Source organism: Wasmannia auropunctata, unplaced genomic scaffold (assembly GCF_000956235.1).
Source record: "Wasmannia auropunctata unplaced genomic scaffold, wasmannia.A_1.0 LD334548.1, whole genome shotgun sequence".
NCBI classification, from domain to species: domain Eukaryota; kingdom Metazoa; phylum Arthropoda; class Insecta; order Hymenoptera; family Formicidae; genus Wasmannia; species Wasmannia auropunctata.
The window spans coordinates 65,515-82,819 of record NW_012028342.1 but is presented as its reverse complement, the minus strand read 5'-3'; the positions used below and the strand labels follow the sequence as shown (position 1 = coordinate 82,819).

At 35.6% G+C, this 17,305-nt stretch overlaps 4 protein-coding genes across 8 annotated transcripts in view; 3 read left to right on the top strand and 1 right to left on the bottom strand.

The window, feature by feature from the left end:
- Positions 1-1,273, top strand: part of LOC105458311 (chymotrypsin-1-like) — a 2,738-nt gene extending 1,465 nt beyond the window's left edge. Inside the window, exons 4-5 of the mRNA XM_011703534.1 lie at positions 187-327; positions 947-1,273. Coding sequence (XP_011701836.1) covers positions 187-327; positions 947-1,165 — 360 coding nt within the window. The 3' untranslated portion in view covers positions 1,166-1,273. The remainder of the gene's footprint in view (positions 1-186; positions 328-946) is intronic.
- Positions 1,274-2,237: 964 nt separating this feature from the next.
- LOC105458309 (WD repeat-containing protein 46) lies at positions 2,238-5,309 on the bottom strand. The gene is made up of 6 exons (XM_011703530.1): positions 5,088-5,309; positions 3,556-4,244; positions 3,152-3,468; positions 2,750-3,074; positions 2,547-2,660; positions 2,238-2,447 (listed from the first exon to the last, which is right to left on the bottom strand). Exons 1-6 carry the CDS (start codon positions 5,098-5,100, stop codon positions 2,340-2,342), a joined length of 1,566 nt encoding a protein of 521 aa, XP_011701832.1. The 5' UTR covers positions 5,101-5,309; the 3' UTR covers positions 2,238-2,339.
- Positions 5,310-5,781: 472 nt separating this feature from the next.
- Positions 5,782-13,038, top strand: LOC105458308 (pre-mRNA-splicing regulator female-lethal(2)D). 5 transcript variants are annotated; one of them, XM_011703525.1, is made up of 6 exons: positions 5,782-6,296; positions 7,340-7,721; positions 10,158-10,282; positions 10,388-10,566; positions 10,659-10,813; positions 10,966-13,038. In XM_011703525.1, the coding sequence occupies exons 2-6, from the start codon at positions 7,490-7,492 to the stop codon at positions 11,670-11,672; spliced, it is 1,398 nt and encodes a 465-aa protein (XP_011701827.1). In that variant the 5' UTR covers positions 5,782-6,296; positions 7,340-7,489; the 3' UTR covers positions 11,673-13,038. The 5 variants fall into 5 exon arrangements, with proteins under 5 accessions (XP_011701827.1, XP_011701828.1, XP_011701829.1 ...); XM_011703526.1 differs by lacking the exon at positions 5,782-6,296 and adding an exon at positions 6,685-6,861; XM_011703527.1 differs by lacking the exon at positions 5,782-6,296 and adding an exon at positions 6,902-7,031.
- A 418-nt stretch (positions 13,039-13,456) lies between these two features.
- On the top strand, positions 13,457-16,160 carry LOC105458307 (superoxide dismutase [Mn], mitochondrial). Its single transcript, XM_011703524.1, has 3 exons — positions 13,457-13,677; positions 14,853-15,148; positions 15,625-16,160. Exons 1-3 carry the CDS (start codon positions 13,640-13,642, stop codon positions 15,951-15,953), a joined length of 663 nt encoding a protein of 220 aa, XP_011701826.1. The 5' UTR covers positions 13,457-13,639; the 3' UTR covers positions 15,954-16,160.
- The last annotated feature ends 1,145 nt before the right edge of the window (positions 16,161-17,305 follow it).

Sequence of the window (17,305 nt, the reverse complement as noted above, 5' to 3'; positions counted from 1 at the left end):
TATATATATATATATATATATATATAAGAAATACGTCTCGTATCTTATTTAAAATTATCTAAAATTGTACGAGCACACTTTGACAAATATCATTTCAAAGCTCGCGGGACGACGTATAGATTCTTTATCATTTCTATTTCAAAACCAAGGCATTGGGCATTAAGTTAAAAACATCTTTTTTTTTAGAGGGAGGGCTCAATTCCAGAACGCCTGCAAGAAATTGTGGTAACAGGATATTCTCAACAGAATTGCAGCACTTTTTACCCAAACTGTATAACCGACAATCATTTATGCACTCTTCAATCGAGCGGTCAAGGAATGTGTAATGTAAGTATATACACTAAGCGCAGGCCAAAAAGTTAGAAACACTTTTTAAAAATTGACATTTTTGAAATTACTTTTTCAATTCTATTTATAATTATTTATAATAACGTGTTTTTTAACAACAATTCTTCAGATCTCATAATTATTGCATAAAATCAAAAATATAGCTTATTTGCGTTTTTTTATCGAAGTTTCACATAGGTATGTATCGTATAACGCACTAAGAGTTTATCTGCATTTTCATCAGTGTTTCCAAATTTTTGGCCTGCACTGTAATCGTAAAATAAATCGTGTACATGTTTATCCCATATGACAACCTTTATCTCTATAAATTATTTAAAAAAAAGAAATTTATTAAAAAAGAAAGTAATCATTGCTTTATCTACGTTGATATCCGATTGATATATCAGGGAATGGCGAATGAAGTTTCTCTCAGTCATTCAGATAATTTCTCAGAACTAATCATTTCTGATATAGAAAAGCGATTAATTGTTTTACAAAAACAAGTTTTAAAGTTACGTGACAATTATTTATATCACGCGCACTGATAAGAGACTAATATATCAATGAAAAATTCTAGCGATTGTTATATTAAATTGTATTAAATACGTTTTCTCGGCAGGGTGATTCCGGCGGTGCGATCACTTACGAAGGCAAGCTAGTTGGCATCGTGTCCTTTGGTAAGAAGCAATGCGCCAGTGGTTATCCAGATGTGTTCACTAAAGTGGTGAACCACAAGGGATGGATTAATGAATATCTTGTTAATGCAGGCACGAATCAACAATCGAATATCATTTTTGGACTTCTTATGACATACTTATGTATACATTCATTTTTGTAAATGCATACATATATTGTATTACGTTTGCCTGTGATCAATCATCAATTTCAATTATTGATAAATATTACATGAAGATAAAAAAATATTAAAAATATTCTTAAGAAAAAATTGTATTGTGGATTATTGTTACAAATTATAATTTATGACATGAATCTTTTATTTTATGTAATATATGTATATATACACAAAATTATCCAATTATGTTTTGTGAAATTAAACTTTTGATATATTCATGTTAAATTTATTGTACATACAATCTTTCCTAAGATTCTTTAAAAAACATACAAAGAACACTTCCAAAAATTTTGTACAAAGGCAAGTTACAAGATAAATTATTTGGCGACATATAATTTATTTTGTATATATCAAGATAATTGTAATAATGTCGAATAAGACGCAATAAAACTCCCAGCAAATAATAGATGCTTTATTATTTATTAAAGTCAAACTACTCATCATTTGATAAGATCAATTACTCGACTTTGACTCACTCCTTAGAGAAAATTAATTTATTATCTCTACAAATGATTAGGGAAAACAAACAAGCAATAAAAAAAAATATATATATATATTTCTACAAAAATTTATTTTGTATATGTAAAAGAAATTCGAAATTTAAACAAATTAAAAATAATTTACTACTGTAGAAGTAGATCATGAATGTTTCAGATTAATTTAAAACATTCTTAATTTTAATTTTTTTTTTTACATTTTACTACTTTTAAAGCGTTTTCTTTAATTAAATAAAATATATTTCAGTAAAGTTTTTCTATTTGTCACAGTAAAATGTGTCTAATTATTTTATTCCATAAAAGCTTCTCAGAAAAAATTAAAAATTTTTTTAAATTTATTTACTTTTTTATCAAGAATACAAAAAATAATTATATCAAAAAGCACAATTTAATTTTATGAAATAAAGATCGATTCAAATACGAAAAGAAAAAAATTTGCGTTATTAATCTCAATATAGAGTTTCCATATAAAACTATCCAATAAACACTTTTAATTCTTTAACAAATTTAATGTCAAATTTTATTTCAAAAAAATTTGGGATTGTTATTTGTTGTGATTTTTATTAAAATATTAAACTATATATACAATAACCTCATACATACACGCGCACACATACACACAAACAGACACACACATAATTATGAATCCTATCACGATTCTATTATTTTTTCGCAATAAATCTATTTAATACACCATAATCTTTATTCTGCTTCTCAGTCTTTTTCGGTATTGTTTCCTTCTGTTCTTCACGAAGCGCTTCAATCATTTCCTAAATATAACAATTATATTAAACACATTTATATCATTTAATGTTCAATTTATAAGTATAAAAAAACAAATTAGTTTACAATAATGCAAAAACGCTTACCCGACGTTTCACATCTTTTAATATCTTTTTAGTTTTTATTATTTTTGCGGTGCCACCTTTTCCTTTAGCTTTCGTTCGTCGAGGTTCAAAGTTTATTGGTTTCGGTTTAATATACTAAAAAAAATAATGTTGTTAAAAGAAAATATCGAATGTATCAGGTTACAAAATAATATAAATTAAAAACATTTTCGTTTCTTACTTACCAAAAGCTTTTTCTTTGCTTCCACTTTCTCTTTATACGTAGGTACGTCAACTTCGAGTATCTCGGTCGAGTCAAGAGTAATTAATTCAGGCTGTATTTTCTCCAAAAGTGCCTTCACTTCCGTCTCACGTCTCTGACTCTTGGTTTGGAATGGATTAATCTCGTGCGCGTCATAGTTTGCTTCCGCACTTCCTGGCACCAATAGCGACGAGAATTCATTCGCGGTAGAAATTCCCAAGACGTCCTCATACGGACAAAATCTCACGCAGTTCACATTGCGAGCAGTTCTATGTCGTATATATGGCTTGAAATCGCCAGAAGTTTCCCTGATAAAAACATAAATACGAATGACAAAAATTCCTCAATAAAACAAAGTGCAACATTTATTTTAACAGCAAATTACCTGTAAACTTCAACTACATTGCCCATTCCGAGTGCGAGCAAACCGCGCTGACTGTAAGACATACGATGAGCGGGCGAGCGAAGGTGCAGGTGGCTCACGGGCCCTGTTAATTGCCTAATATCCCATATCTTCACGGATTTATCGATAGAACTGGTTGCCATGTAAGTCCCGCACGGATGAACAGCGCACGTCATAATTGACTGATGATGGCAGAGCATTTTCGCCAATGGTTTATGAGAGTTCGGGGACCACATAGATACTACTCCTTTCGAGTTGCCCACACATAGCACTGCGTTACTCGGATTTTGCGTCATCACCTGCAGTAAATTAATGTCGATAAGCAATGGGATACAACATAAAACGAAATAAATAAAAAGTAAACGTAATCTTTTTATAAAACTCACAGATATTCTGCCCAAGTTGGAATTGTAACGAGCGATCAGCTTGCCGATAGATACATCCAGCCAAGCCATGTGACCGTCCTTCGAGCCACTGGCAAGCAAAAAATGGTACGGCAAGAATTCCAATCTCGTCACGCCGTTCATTCTCTTCAGGCAATGTAACTCTATTCCCTGATTGTCGTACACGTAAACCCAATCCTTCTGCGCTACCGCAAACATAGTCTCCAGATGCAGCCAAGTAACATCGTGCACAGACTCCATCACGTTTATCTCACAGGCCAGCTTCTTCGTCACCCAATCGAAAGCTGCCACGTGACCTTGTTTCCCGCCCAAGAGCAAGTGCCTGCCATTTCTGGTGTATCTGAAGCAGTACGGGCCAAACTGCAAATCCAGTTTGAAGCGTTTGGCTGCGCTCGTTATGTCCACGTTCTCTGCGATCTGCTTCTGCCGATACTCGGTAGTGACTTCACCAGATTCCGCTTCCAAGTAGCCGTGCTCCTCCGTCAGTAGTAGTTCCGTCCGTGCGGAAGCTTCTATCTGTTCCTCTATGGCTTGCTCTTTCTGCCTTAGTTTCTTTCTCACTACTTTGTTTTTTATTGCATTCGTCTTTCGTCCCGTCTCAAGTCCGGGACCTTTAGAGTATCTTGCTAATGTTTCTTTTTTAATTGGTATTTTTTGATACTTTTTATCGGCTAGAAATAACATAAACATATAAATCTGTATAATTAAGATTAGAATGTATAATTAAAACAATAATTCAAAAATAACATCATCAATGACATAAACCATTGAAACAATAATTTACTTGGATTTTGCATCATCAATCCTACAATAAATTAATGACCGTCAACAAGCAATGAGATACAACATACAATCAAAAGTAAATGTAATATTTTATATGAGTGTGGCGATCGTGCCGCGAGGAGTTGCGTGGCAGCTTTCTGTGCCAAGGATCCACGTTCAAATCCAGCCAGAATAATATAATTCAATAATCGATTTGAAGCGATCGTCACCTCTTGGAAAGAATATCTCTACCAAAAAGAAAACCTCTTCTAATAGGCTGTTCGGAATCGACGTTAAAACAAAAAGTATCATGAAAAGGTACCATTGATAATAAATATCTCTGGAAAGGTAATTGATAACCTTTCCAAAATATCTCTTATCTGAATTGTGCATTTCCTGATACTTTTTATCGGCTGACATAAACATAATTCTATATAATTAAGACTACAATTAATTCAAAAATAGCAATAACACATCACTAAGTAATTTATGTTTATTTTAATATTTTGTAATATATCCAACACAATTTAAATTATATTTTCTAGACTTGAAAGTCATTTAAAGCACAAATATTTATCAATAATAAGTTGAAATTTCTCTTTCTAGTATGAAATATGCAAATGGCTCTTTATAAATTTATAACATTTACGTTTTCTTGTATGAATGTATTATACACGTGTGTATACAGGTAACCTAACCTCATTTCTAACCTCAAAAAATCGAATAATAAAGGATGATTTCAGTGCTCATACCTGGTCGCTTCATTGTGATTTTTATCGTAACCACGCACTAACTTCTACAACGACTTTATTAACAATACACGTTACGAATGTTACGATACCGAAGAAAGTGGAGATTGTGGAGGTGGAGAGTGAAGAGAAAAGCCTAAGAACAATATGGAATAGTGGAATGGTTATGTCCACCAGCGCCTCTATGTACGTATATACGAAATACTATTAAAAACCGACAATATCTTATGGGAATTAGCGTGGCTGTAAAAATGTTAAAATTTAAGTAATTAGCGAATAATATACATAATATTAATTGTAATATTATTTGTTAACCATTTATTTAATATAACGTATAATTCGTATATTCATATACGAATTCTATATGTAAACAATAAACACTGACGAGATAATATTAAAGACCGACACCTTCACGAGAGTTTAAAGGTCCATCTACAATGAGAGTAGTAAATCGTAAACCTATTAAGAAGTTGAAAGAACTTGAACAATCAGAGTCGAATATGAGAAAAATAATCGACTGTGATTGGTCAATTTCTTACGACCTACTACTCTCATTGTAGATTGATCTTAAGAGTATCTCGTCGCTATAATGAATAGTATTAATATTTAAATCTCGCGCGACATTTGTGGGCAGAATTTGATTGGCTGCTCCATGTTCAAAACGCCATTATGCGCAATGATTCACCTTGTTGGGCTCGCTCGCTCGCTCGCACACATTCATTCGTCGTAGGTCGATCGGTGATTGGGGAGCATGCGCCGATGCACACTCCCGTTCAGCTATTCCGGTTCCCTCTTCGCGCGCGCGCGGGGGTGATTGTCATTCATGTGATTAGTCGGAGAGCGTTCGCGACACCGCGGCGGAGTCGATCGCGCGTTTTCCCCCCCGAGTTTCCGCGTACACGGTGTCCGCGTATATGTAGGCGTAATACCACGTCGGAAGGCTAAGCCGCCGAGCGCTTAAGCGGCCCCGTGAAGTCACGCGCGCACCTGCCCCTTGGCTACGCTCTACGCGTGCCTACCTCCGCTCCGTTCCGCTTCGGATTGATCGATCGCGGAGGAGAGGTGAAGTTCGCCGCGCGCGAAGGGGACCCCCATTTGGCGCTTTTTCCACGGACGCGCCGCGATGTCAGCCGTCTCGTCTCGCTCCTGATAACACCACCATCACGGACCCGGCCGTCTTCGCGATGGGATCTCCGCCGTTCTAACCGAGCGGTAGGTAGTCGGACGAGTTTTTTTGACGGTATATAAATACGAGTGAAAGGAAAGAAGTGAGAGAGAGAGAGAGAGAGAGAGAGAAAAATGTGAGTTGAGCGCGCGCGGTGTGTTGTCCGCGGAACCGCGTGACAATCGATCGCGGTGAACGGGTGAATCGCCCGCTGGCATCGGGTTGACCGAGATCCGCGCGCGATCGCGTTTCCTGCACGGCGGCAGGCGGAGGGAACGAAGGGACGGGACGACGCGAGCGAGGAAGGAAAAGAGACGAAGCTGCGTCCGCTGTTAAGACGTAACGCCGGAGCTGCTCCTTCCCGTGGCGGACATGTCGACGTAACATGGCGTCACGGTTGTCTTTTTCGACCGGAGATAAATGCACTCCTTCCTCCTGATCCGCAAACGGCGGCGGATTCACGACGCCTCTCCAGCCCAGCCGCCGACGTCGGCCCCGTCCGGAATTTCACGTGATCGTCGGCGCGGCGTCGTCCGTGACGTGTAATCCGCTTAACGCGGATGTCCACGCGCGCGCGTCCATCAATCCCCCAGTCTGATATTTTTCAATAAGGTTTAATATATTTCTTACGTACCGCGAGTCGAGATAGGAGGAGAGTGGCTACGTTGCGTTCCCTGTTATTGCGGTTCTCGCGAAAGTTCGTCTTTTTCAACCGCGCGGATAACGCGGCGAGTGGATAATCTTGATCCCGTGACAGACGGGGGCGTTTGACTTATCTGCAGGTTAATCAGATGTGATAATTGATGTGGCTCGTTAAATTTCGAAATTGGTGATCCATTAACGCGTCTCATTTATTTTACGGATTTTATCCCCTCGAATGTCTTTAATCGCGAACGTGAAACAAAGTAAACAAATTAATTTGCCTAATGGAAGCCTTAATTCTGTCGCGTTGTTGTTACAAGAAATTGCAGTTCTAACGAGATTGTAGCTTTGAGAGATCACAGTTTTACGAAATTGCAATTGTGAGAAATAGCTTTATGCGATAATTTATGTGTTTGGTACTACTTGCCCTATATTTTGTCTGTTCCAGATGGCTGTCTTCTAATATCTATTGTATAGTAGGTAGTAGTACTCAGAGAGTGACGCGACTCGTCGGCATCCTAACATTAATGAATAGAAGATTTCGCATAAAGGCCACGTCTACGTTCTCACGTCCAACTGCGAATTAGCGGGTGGAGAGATGGCAGATGAGTGCAGCGAGGTCAAGTCGGCAGGACCGTCCTCGCCAAGGAGTCCGCAGGGCAGCAACAACGGCGGGAAGCCCAGTAGCCCGCACTCGCCTAGGCAACCAAGACGCGTGAAGCTAACTCAGCAACAATTGGACAGCTTGACTAAGGACGAGCTAGCGGCCAAATGGCATGAACAGGACTTGTATGTGGAGTGTCTAGAAGCCCAGTCGGCAGCTCAGGAAGGTACTGAGATCACACGAGTGAGACCACCTCACTCACCACATATCTTAAGCGAATTAACGAATGCCAGGACACAACGGTATTTTGTAAGAGACAAGACTCTCGTAGAGACGCTAAGGGTAGGGTTCATTAGATCAGTGTTTAGGATACTGTCATTAAGTTGTCTATTAGGCTTAAGATAACGAGAGAGAGCTTTAATCAATAAGTAACTTCAAGTATAAACGATAGGAAACGATTTTTATTATCGCTCTATGAAGGAGCTCAGTACATATGTGCGATCAGATTATTTCAATGTATCTGCACAAAAGTACTAGAGAGATTAAATTAATATTGGAGAATTGAGATAATGTTGCGCTTCATATATATGATTATATTAATATATTTCCAAAACTACATTTTTTTGTGATGTGTAAAGTGCGGGTAATTAAAGATTCATATATGTAAGGCGATAACTCTCAAGGTATTTGTGTGCGCACGGGTGAAGTGACAGCCGCATACATACGTAAACAAAAAGGGATACGTTTCCAAATTTTCTTGTGAGCAATTACATTCAATCAGCCATAAAAAGCATGATTAGCGAGTAAAAGTGAAAATGGCTGATGTATATAACAAAAAAAAAAGTGCTTGTGTGTCTCAAGAAGCGTCTGAATGAGGTTTCTCTGCGAGAGAAAAAAGAAAACCGTGTCTGCCATCGATGTTGTGGGTAGGCACAGCCTTCCTTTGCTCAAAATGCTCATTTCATAAGTGCCCTGTGCAAGTGTATCGCGTATATTCTCCGCAGTGTAATAATTTATGCTGCCGAAATGCGGGAGAGTGTGTGTGTCGTGCGTGTATAATTTCGAAATACCGAGTTCCTAGTTAACGAGGATGAGACGAAAAGCGGCGTTTATATGATGGCGCTCTGAATTTAAGCGGCTCGGAGGAATAGTAAGAGTGGATCCGTGTCACGCCCTTTGGTCTACAAAATACTGCACCTGGGGTGCGTGAAATTTATATTCTCGGTGAAGTACGCAACACCACCACCATTCGTCGTTACCAATTGGAACATGACTCGATCCCGTCATCTGTCTCTCCTTTCCCCCCCCTCCCGAATTTATGTATCCTTACATCTTTATTATCTTGTCCTTGAAACTTTTTTTTCCAATTAGAGATAATGTAATCTTTAATCAATTGTATTCCTAGACCAATTATCCTACATGTTCTTACTATGAATGCAACATTGTGTGCATGCATTTATACCTGCACCATAATGTCCTGGTATCAGATACAAATTTCAAAAGTACATACCTGTGGGTTAAGCCCGGCCAGCGTCTCGTAACAACATCTGTGCCTGCAACAAGTACACGCTTGATTCTTGCGGAAGAAAAGTAACGTCCACTCTTGGTCTCGGTGGAAGTACAGAGAGTCACACAAATGGCACGTCGCAACGACTCCAAAAATCAAAGTATGCGCCAATTAACAATGTCAGTTGTCAGGCAGTCATAGTCACGTACTTAAAAGTATATATAAAAATATGTTGTTTATGCGCACTTAGGTAAAAATCATAAATAGTAATTTTTTACCAGTATACTTGGTTCCATCAAAATCTCTATTTACATATTATACGTAAAAACTATGCAAAATATTCTACATAATTATGCTTAGTTTGAGGAGTTTCAAATATTCTATATAATTCATACATTTTTATTTTTAATTAATAAATGTCTCGGAAGAAAAATTTACAGTTACAGAAAGAAAATTTTGACATTGCGTATGAATATATCATTATAAAAATTTTACAATAGAATAAAGTATATTTTCTTATATTTTTTTCTAAAATAATATAATATTTCTTTATTAATATCTTTAAAAAAAATTGTTATTAAATGTCACAGAACAAATTTTTATATTTTCGTTGAAACATCTGAAGAAAAAAATATGACAATTCACAAAAATTACAGAATTCTTTTCTAATTAATTTATTTGCTTCGTAGAAATAATTTTAAATCCTTACATATAAATGTTATATAAATCGGAATATATTGGACATATGTCTGTATTATTTTAATTTGACTATTAAATGTTGCATTTTTACATAAAGTAACTTCAAAAAACGCTTTGAAAAAATTAGGATACAATACAATTGCTGGCTAGATATTGCAAAGACAAAACTAATTTGCAGGCTTAAAATAATTCAAGAACTATATGCGCGGGTGTGTGTGTGTATGTATTACGCGTCTCCTATATGAAATATACGTATTCCATTATTTCGCTGTAATTGTTTTAATATGTGGCGAATAATTTTGTTATTTTACAAGAAATATTTTTCTTGTAAAATATAAATATATATACATACATCACAAATTATATATATAACTATTGCAATTTTAAGAAACGCATAGATGCCATTGAATGTTTGAGTTCTAGAAGTAGAAAAATTTATAGACTATTCCTTTATAGGTGAACTAGCTTCATTGAGAGAATCCGAAAACAAATACAAGCAACAATATATAGAGGCATCTCACAGGGAGAAGATCCTAGTAAGGAGGCTTGCCTCTAAAGAGCAGGAATTGCAAGAGTATATTGTATGTAACCATTTCTCAGATACATCGAAATTCTAATGCAAGTTGTCTTGCAAAATTTATTTCTGTATGGCCTTATAAAAAAAATTTATTTTTCTTCATTATTAGAATCAAATAACTGAAATGAAAGCCACCCAAGCTCCGTCCGCAGCTGCGTTAAGGTCCGCTCTATTAGATCCGGCTGTTAATATACTGATACAGAAATTAAGGCAAGAGTTAATAACGACCAAGGGTAAATTGGAGGATACGCAGAATGAGCTAAGCGCTTGGAAGTTCACCCCGGACAGGTCAGGAAAACTCTATACGTTAAATTTTTTTTTATTCAAAAGACGTCACGCGGCACAAAGGTTTTCATTAATTAAATATATTCTATTTACAGCAATACGGGGAAGAGATTAATGGCAAAATGTAGATTGCTATATCAAGAAAACGAGGAACTTGGTCGTATGATCGCCAGTGGACGTATTGCTAAATTGGAAGGCGAACTCGCTCTGCAAAAGAGTTTCAGTGAAGAAGTGAAAAAGTCACAATCAGGTATCATGTTATATATATATTTACTGATTTACAATTGTCATTTTTATAAAATTATTATTTCATAAAATTGTTATTTCAGTTAAAATCGAATTTCTATGATCGAAATATTTCAAATGTAACTGATGCATTTTCCTTTGATTTGTCTTTTACAGAACTAGACGAGTTTCTGCAGGATTTAGATGAAGATGTAGAGGGCATGCAGAGCACCATTTACTTCTTGCAGCAAGAACTGCGCAAGGCTCGAGAATCTGTGACGCTGCTGCAGCAGGAGAATGCAGCATTGAAGGCGAATACAAACGAGAATAATTTGTCGAACGGTCTGTCACCCCACACGCCACCGATTAAGAAAGAGGAGCCGGAGGACACTGCAGTACCGGACACGAAACTTCCGAAACCGATGGAGGACAGTGATGTGTGCAAAGGTGTAAGGACTCCACCGTTAACGTCGCCCCAGAGTGAGCTTACCAGTGTCGAAAGAACAGACCGTGTGGAGAGAAAGCTTAATCAGGCCGATCACAATGACGAGAGTTCAAGCGACTCCGCGGCGTTAATTATTAAGGTCGAAAACGAGGAACTCAGTGATAGGGAGGAGGAGCAGGAGGAGAATCGGAACAAACGAATATTGAGGAATAAAAATCACAGTAGAAATAGTGGTAAATCGAACGGGGAGGAGGTGTTAACACGAACAACGCGGGGTAGGGACAGGATAAAGAGGGAGAAAAGTGCAGCCAGTAGTGATGACGAAAGGACGCACAAGAAGAAACGGAGGGAGAGCATTCTTTCTCTCGATTATAACGAGGCCGATGACGACGCGCTAGTTTTAACTAACGGCGAGACTCTGCAGAGTGATCCGGAATGAGCGTTGAGTTTTAGGGTTTGGTTTTGGACTCACACACGATGGTTGAAGTTCGCGATACATATGATTTGACATCCACCTATGTACAAAATTTTTGCAAAATCTAAAGCCGGCTATTTACAAGACATTGTTCGAATAAATGAATAATTAGCCATAAAGGAACGTAATTTCAGTACCTGTATTCGTGATAAAACTGCAAAGGATAAATATTCACATTGGTCTCTAAAATGACGAGCCTGTAAATACTCTTATACCATTAGATCGATATGAACGTTCACGTTTACGTCAAGTTACTTGCAAACGACCAAGTTGCGTATTACAAAGATATATCAGACGAGAAATCTGAATAGGTTAATATAATTTATTACAGCCCGAATACAGCTGTAAAGAGAAAAATCAGAACAATCGAATTTCGTTTGTATTTTGTAAATTTTATTGTATTAAAACTATGTAAAAATCAGCAAGAGCTTTGGTTCAATCAGTAAAAGAAAGATTATTCGAAAGATGTATTGTCAAGAATTAATCAAAAACGCCTGACCATAATTACGTAAATCAAGTTCCAACTGCTTTCAGGCACAGAAGGCGCACTGTAAGATTTTCACATGATTATGTACGTAACGTTGTACATATGTATTTCTGTGCAATTTGAGATATGTATCGATCGCGCGTTTTCATTTTGCTTTTATCGAACGATTGAAAAGCATTAAAAAAAAGCAAATGACATTAAAATAAAATATACAACTATTAGTCTTAGCGACGCATACGGATTGATCTCACAGACTGATACATTAATCTCACATTTTTAATTTTCCTAAACTGTGAAATTTGTATAGTGTTTGATATATTTTATATTATCTATATACATTCAAATTTGCTTTATATCGTCTCTCCGTCAAAAATTTGCGCTTTCAGTTTCGTTTGCAGTCCGTGCTGTAAAGAAAGAAATGTTGAATATCAAGAGTACAAGTTTGCATTACAAAAAAACAGAAATATTACACGACAAAACGCATATTTCATCCAAAAAATTTTCTGTATATAGTGCCATTATTTTATTCTTGTCTAGATATTAATAATTTCTAAAATACGAGAGAGAGCGACGAAAAAATAAAGTGCTTTTTCTTACGCACATTTTTCAACTAAGCATGGTGTCTTCTTTTCTTCAAATAATAATTAAGAACGACTAGAGACAGCTTTATATTTCGATAAGTATCCAATCGAGTTTTTACACATCCGCCTTTTTGCTTACGCGATGTAGAACGTCCGCGCGCGTGTTAGTTTACACTTAAACTTACCACTAAAAGTATGCTAACAAATTGTGAATCTTCAACTGCAAAACATGATGATTAAAGAATTCCTTATTCAGACTGAAGATATGTTAATTTCTTTCCATTCCATATGTGACATTTAATTATTATGATTGTGTAGTGAATACATTGAAAAAAAAAATGGGAAAAAAAATTCAATATAAAGTTCCCTGTACGAAATAATTGAAAAGTAAAAATATACGTGCATTGAAGAAATATAAGAAAAATGAATAACTTTGAAAAACAAATAAAACAGATAAATTCTAATGTCAAAAATGTATATAATATTTATAATTATATTTAGAAATACAAATATAATTTGTTGCACTTAGAAATTCAATTGTAAATAGGGAATATTTTTTGCCGGCTAAATTCTCCGTCCGGGAACGAGCCTTATCATAAAACTCATCGATAATGTAATCCTACGCGAATTTCCATGTTTCCATTCTCGGCGTCGGTATCGCAGCACTCGGCGAATAGTTTGAGCAAGTTCGCGTGTGTAACGCGCTGGCGTTACCCGGTTGGTGGTGATAGTGGTGGTAGAATCGGACCGCTGTGCAGAACCACAGGCAACCACAAGTAGAATCCTTGCGAATCCTTGGAAAAGGTCGACTCGAATTTTTCCGAAGGACAGTTCACGTGTACAGTTCACTCCTCGCCCCAATTATGTTCGCGGCAAAGCGTGCTCTGGCCACCAACACGATGTAAGCGTGACGAAAACAAAGAAATCCGCCGCTGTTTTTCGCATTATGTAATTTCTAACCTGGCACGCGACCTCACGACATATCTTTGTAGCAATATTTCGTGTGTTTCGTTATATATATATATTCGTTATATATATATATATATATATATATAACGAATAACTGCGTTATCGAACTCTTGCTCGACTCGTCAAGAGTCGATGAACTGTGTTAATAATTTACGTAAAACCATTCGTATTAAGTAGTACACCTTCTGTTCTTTTCGTATCAACGCAGGGATTGGCGCAATGTGTTTACAGCTGATCGGCGAATTGTCAAAAGAAATAAATTATTCCTATTTTAAATTCTAGACTTCTTAATTTATTTAAAAAAATTTTTTTAATAGAATTTAAAATAGATATAGTTTATTTTGTAATAAATTGTTTTATTTCTAACAATAAGAAACAAAATCTTCAATTTCTGAGTCATTATCCATTTGTTAAAGTGACTTTTTTTATATCTATTTTCTATTTTAACTTTGCATTGTATGTGATGAGAGTTTAAAAATAGGTAACATTATCGTTGAATATTTCAGTTAAGTTTATGTGATAAGAGTAAAAATAAGTAACATTATCGTTGAACATTTTAGTTAAATTTTAATGTAATTCCAATCTTTAGTGTTCAATTTTACGCAAGCTTGAACGAGATCTCTATAAAGATAAAAAATCTATAAGAATTATCTTCTAACAACTTTTTATAAATTGACTTGAACATTATTCAAATATTTTATTTAATAATGCAAATGGATAATTTTACTAGAATGTTATCCAAAAATTATTTCATAAGATTACATATTCACTGATTTTTCTTTTACAAAAGAAATACTCCTATTATCTCGCTCATTTTTAAATGTAAACTTTTTTCCTATCTTTATGTTATGTTATTAATTGTTTTCTGTAAAATTATAGCGGTAATATCCGCTTTGATTAAAATTATGGTTTTTTCTAATATATATAAATAGAAATATAGATGAAAAAATCACGAAAAACAGTATATACAAATATTTTAAACAGAAAACAGATTTCCAAATTAGAAGAACGGCGAACGTTTATTTTGCTTACTATATTTGTCATTTTATAATATTTTATAAAACTTATGTATAATAAGTATAATCTTATATTATGTGACTGATGCAGCAAGAATGTATACACATCCTTGAGATCGAAGCATTCACTTCCGGAACTACCATACGATTACAAGGCTCTGGAACCTATCATATCCGCTGAGATCATGGAACTCCATCATTCCAAGCATCACGCGACTTACGTTAACAATCTGAACGTCGCCGAGGAAAAAATGCGGGAGGCGGTCGCGAAAGGCGATGTAAACACACAAATCGCCCTGGGTCCAGCTATCAAGTTCAACGGCGGTGGTCATCTCAATCATTCAATCTTCTGGTGCAATCTCTCGCCCAACAGTTGCAAACCGGATGGTAATATCAAGAAACTAATATATTAAATCGATTGGACTCTCCAATTCATGTAAAAAAAAATATTTGAATAATGTTCAAGTCAATTTATAAAAAATTGTTAGAAGATAATTCTTGTAGATTTTTTTATCTTTATAGAGATCTCGTTCAAGTTTGCGTAAAATTGAACACTAAAGATTGGAATTACATTAAAATTTAACTAAAATGTTCAACGATAATGTTACTTATTTTTAAACTCTCATTACATAAACTTAACTGAAATATTCAACGATAATGTTACTTATTTTTAAACTCTCATCACACGCAATGCAAAGTTAAAATAGAAAATAGATATAAAAAAGTCACTTTAACAAATGGATAATGACTTAGAAATTGAAGACTTTGTTTCTTAGAAATAAAAAAAAAGAGAAAAAAGACATAGCTTATCAATAGATGTGAACAATTTTTAATAATTGCATATTTTTGTTCTCATTTTTTAGGTGCTCTTGCAAATCAAATCACCAAAGACTTTGGCAGTATGGAGGTAATGAAGAAGCGCTTGTCCGAAACAACCGTGGCGATTCAGGGTTCCGGTTGGGGTTGGCTCGGATACGATCAGAAGGCCAAGTCGCTGAGGATAGTGACCTGTGCGAATCAAGATCCGCTGCAAGCCACGACCGGTCTCATTCCTCTCTTCGGCATCGACGTGTGGGAACACGCCTATTACTTGCAATACAAAAACGTACGACCTTCTTACGTGCAAGCGATCTTCGATATTGTTAACTGGCAGGACGTAAACGCACGCTTCAAACTCGCCGCGAGTTGCTAAGAGTTGACAAAGTCGTTTAGGATTAAGTATGTTTTTAAGACATGTTGAGATGTCGCTTAGAGTGACGCTTCTAGGATCAAAAGATATCATCAGCAACTTGTCACACACTGTAATTCGCCTGTGATTTCATATGTGCTTTTCTTTTCTACACTGTATCCAAAGTGATCATGATCGAGTGAGTAAAACAAAAGTGGAAAGTATTAAGAATATAGTACATTTACTCAAGAACCTTATACTTAATATAGAATAAAACTGTTTTGTATCTTGGAAGTGATAAATGGAAGATACGCATAGCTCCATATGAGAACAGTCAAATTGTAGGTGGTAGATTCAGGCCCACATATTTCTTACTAAAGAAGCCAATGAGATACCACTCTGGCTATATTGTCGCTTTTCACTGTAGAAAGAAATTTAAAACGAAAAGATCTCTAGTTTCAAGCAGTCTTTCGATGAAAGTTGTAGAATAGATCTCCCCAGAATAATCGTCAATATCAAGGGCATTTGATATAACACTGGAGAAAAAGTGATAAATGCCTAATCGTTTCTTTTTACGTGCAGATTATTCTCTTCAAAATATGCACTTTTAAACTGAAACTATTAACTGTATGCTTCTTTTATATGATAAAATCTTTATTCGGAATTTGTGAATATTACTGATAAGAAAATTTAACATATTCAAGAGCGAGATATTTACCTTACTTTTACTTAAAGAGAACTGGTCAAAAAGTATACATATACATTGAAATAGTATTTAATATTTTCTCTCCAAATACCTCTTGATAAGAATAAGATCAATTTTTCATCAGTTTATACAAGATCAGTTATTCTTTCATCAATTCAAACTGATGAAAGAATATTATATATATGTTATATATGTTGATAATAATTTATCGTACATATACAGATTAGTTGTTAATGAGATAGATATAATAAGACATAGAGAGATCAACAAGATCGTTGCTACAAAATTAATTCATGCCTACCTGGAATTAAAAAAATGTATTTATTCAAATAGTCAGAGTAAGAGCAAAACACACAAACAGATATTATATGTTATTAAAGTAAATTCTTTTGTATTCAGTTATAAAAAAAAATATTTTGTTTACAAAAATCAACAGAAAGTAAAAACAAATCCAGATTCCCTTTAATTCCAGATTTCCGGATGTAAGTACAGTAACCAATTCGTACAAAAGACAGCACATATGAGACATGTATCTCAAAGACGGAACGAACGATGGAGTGAGAAGGGGGGGGGAGGAAACAGATCGTCCAGGACCTCTAGGAAAGACCCTTCCGATGAAAATACCTCACTGCAGGAAAAACAAGGTTATGTTCGGGAATCGCCAGCTATG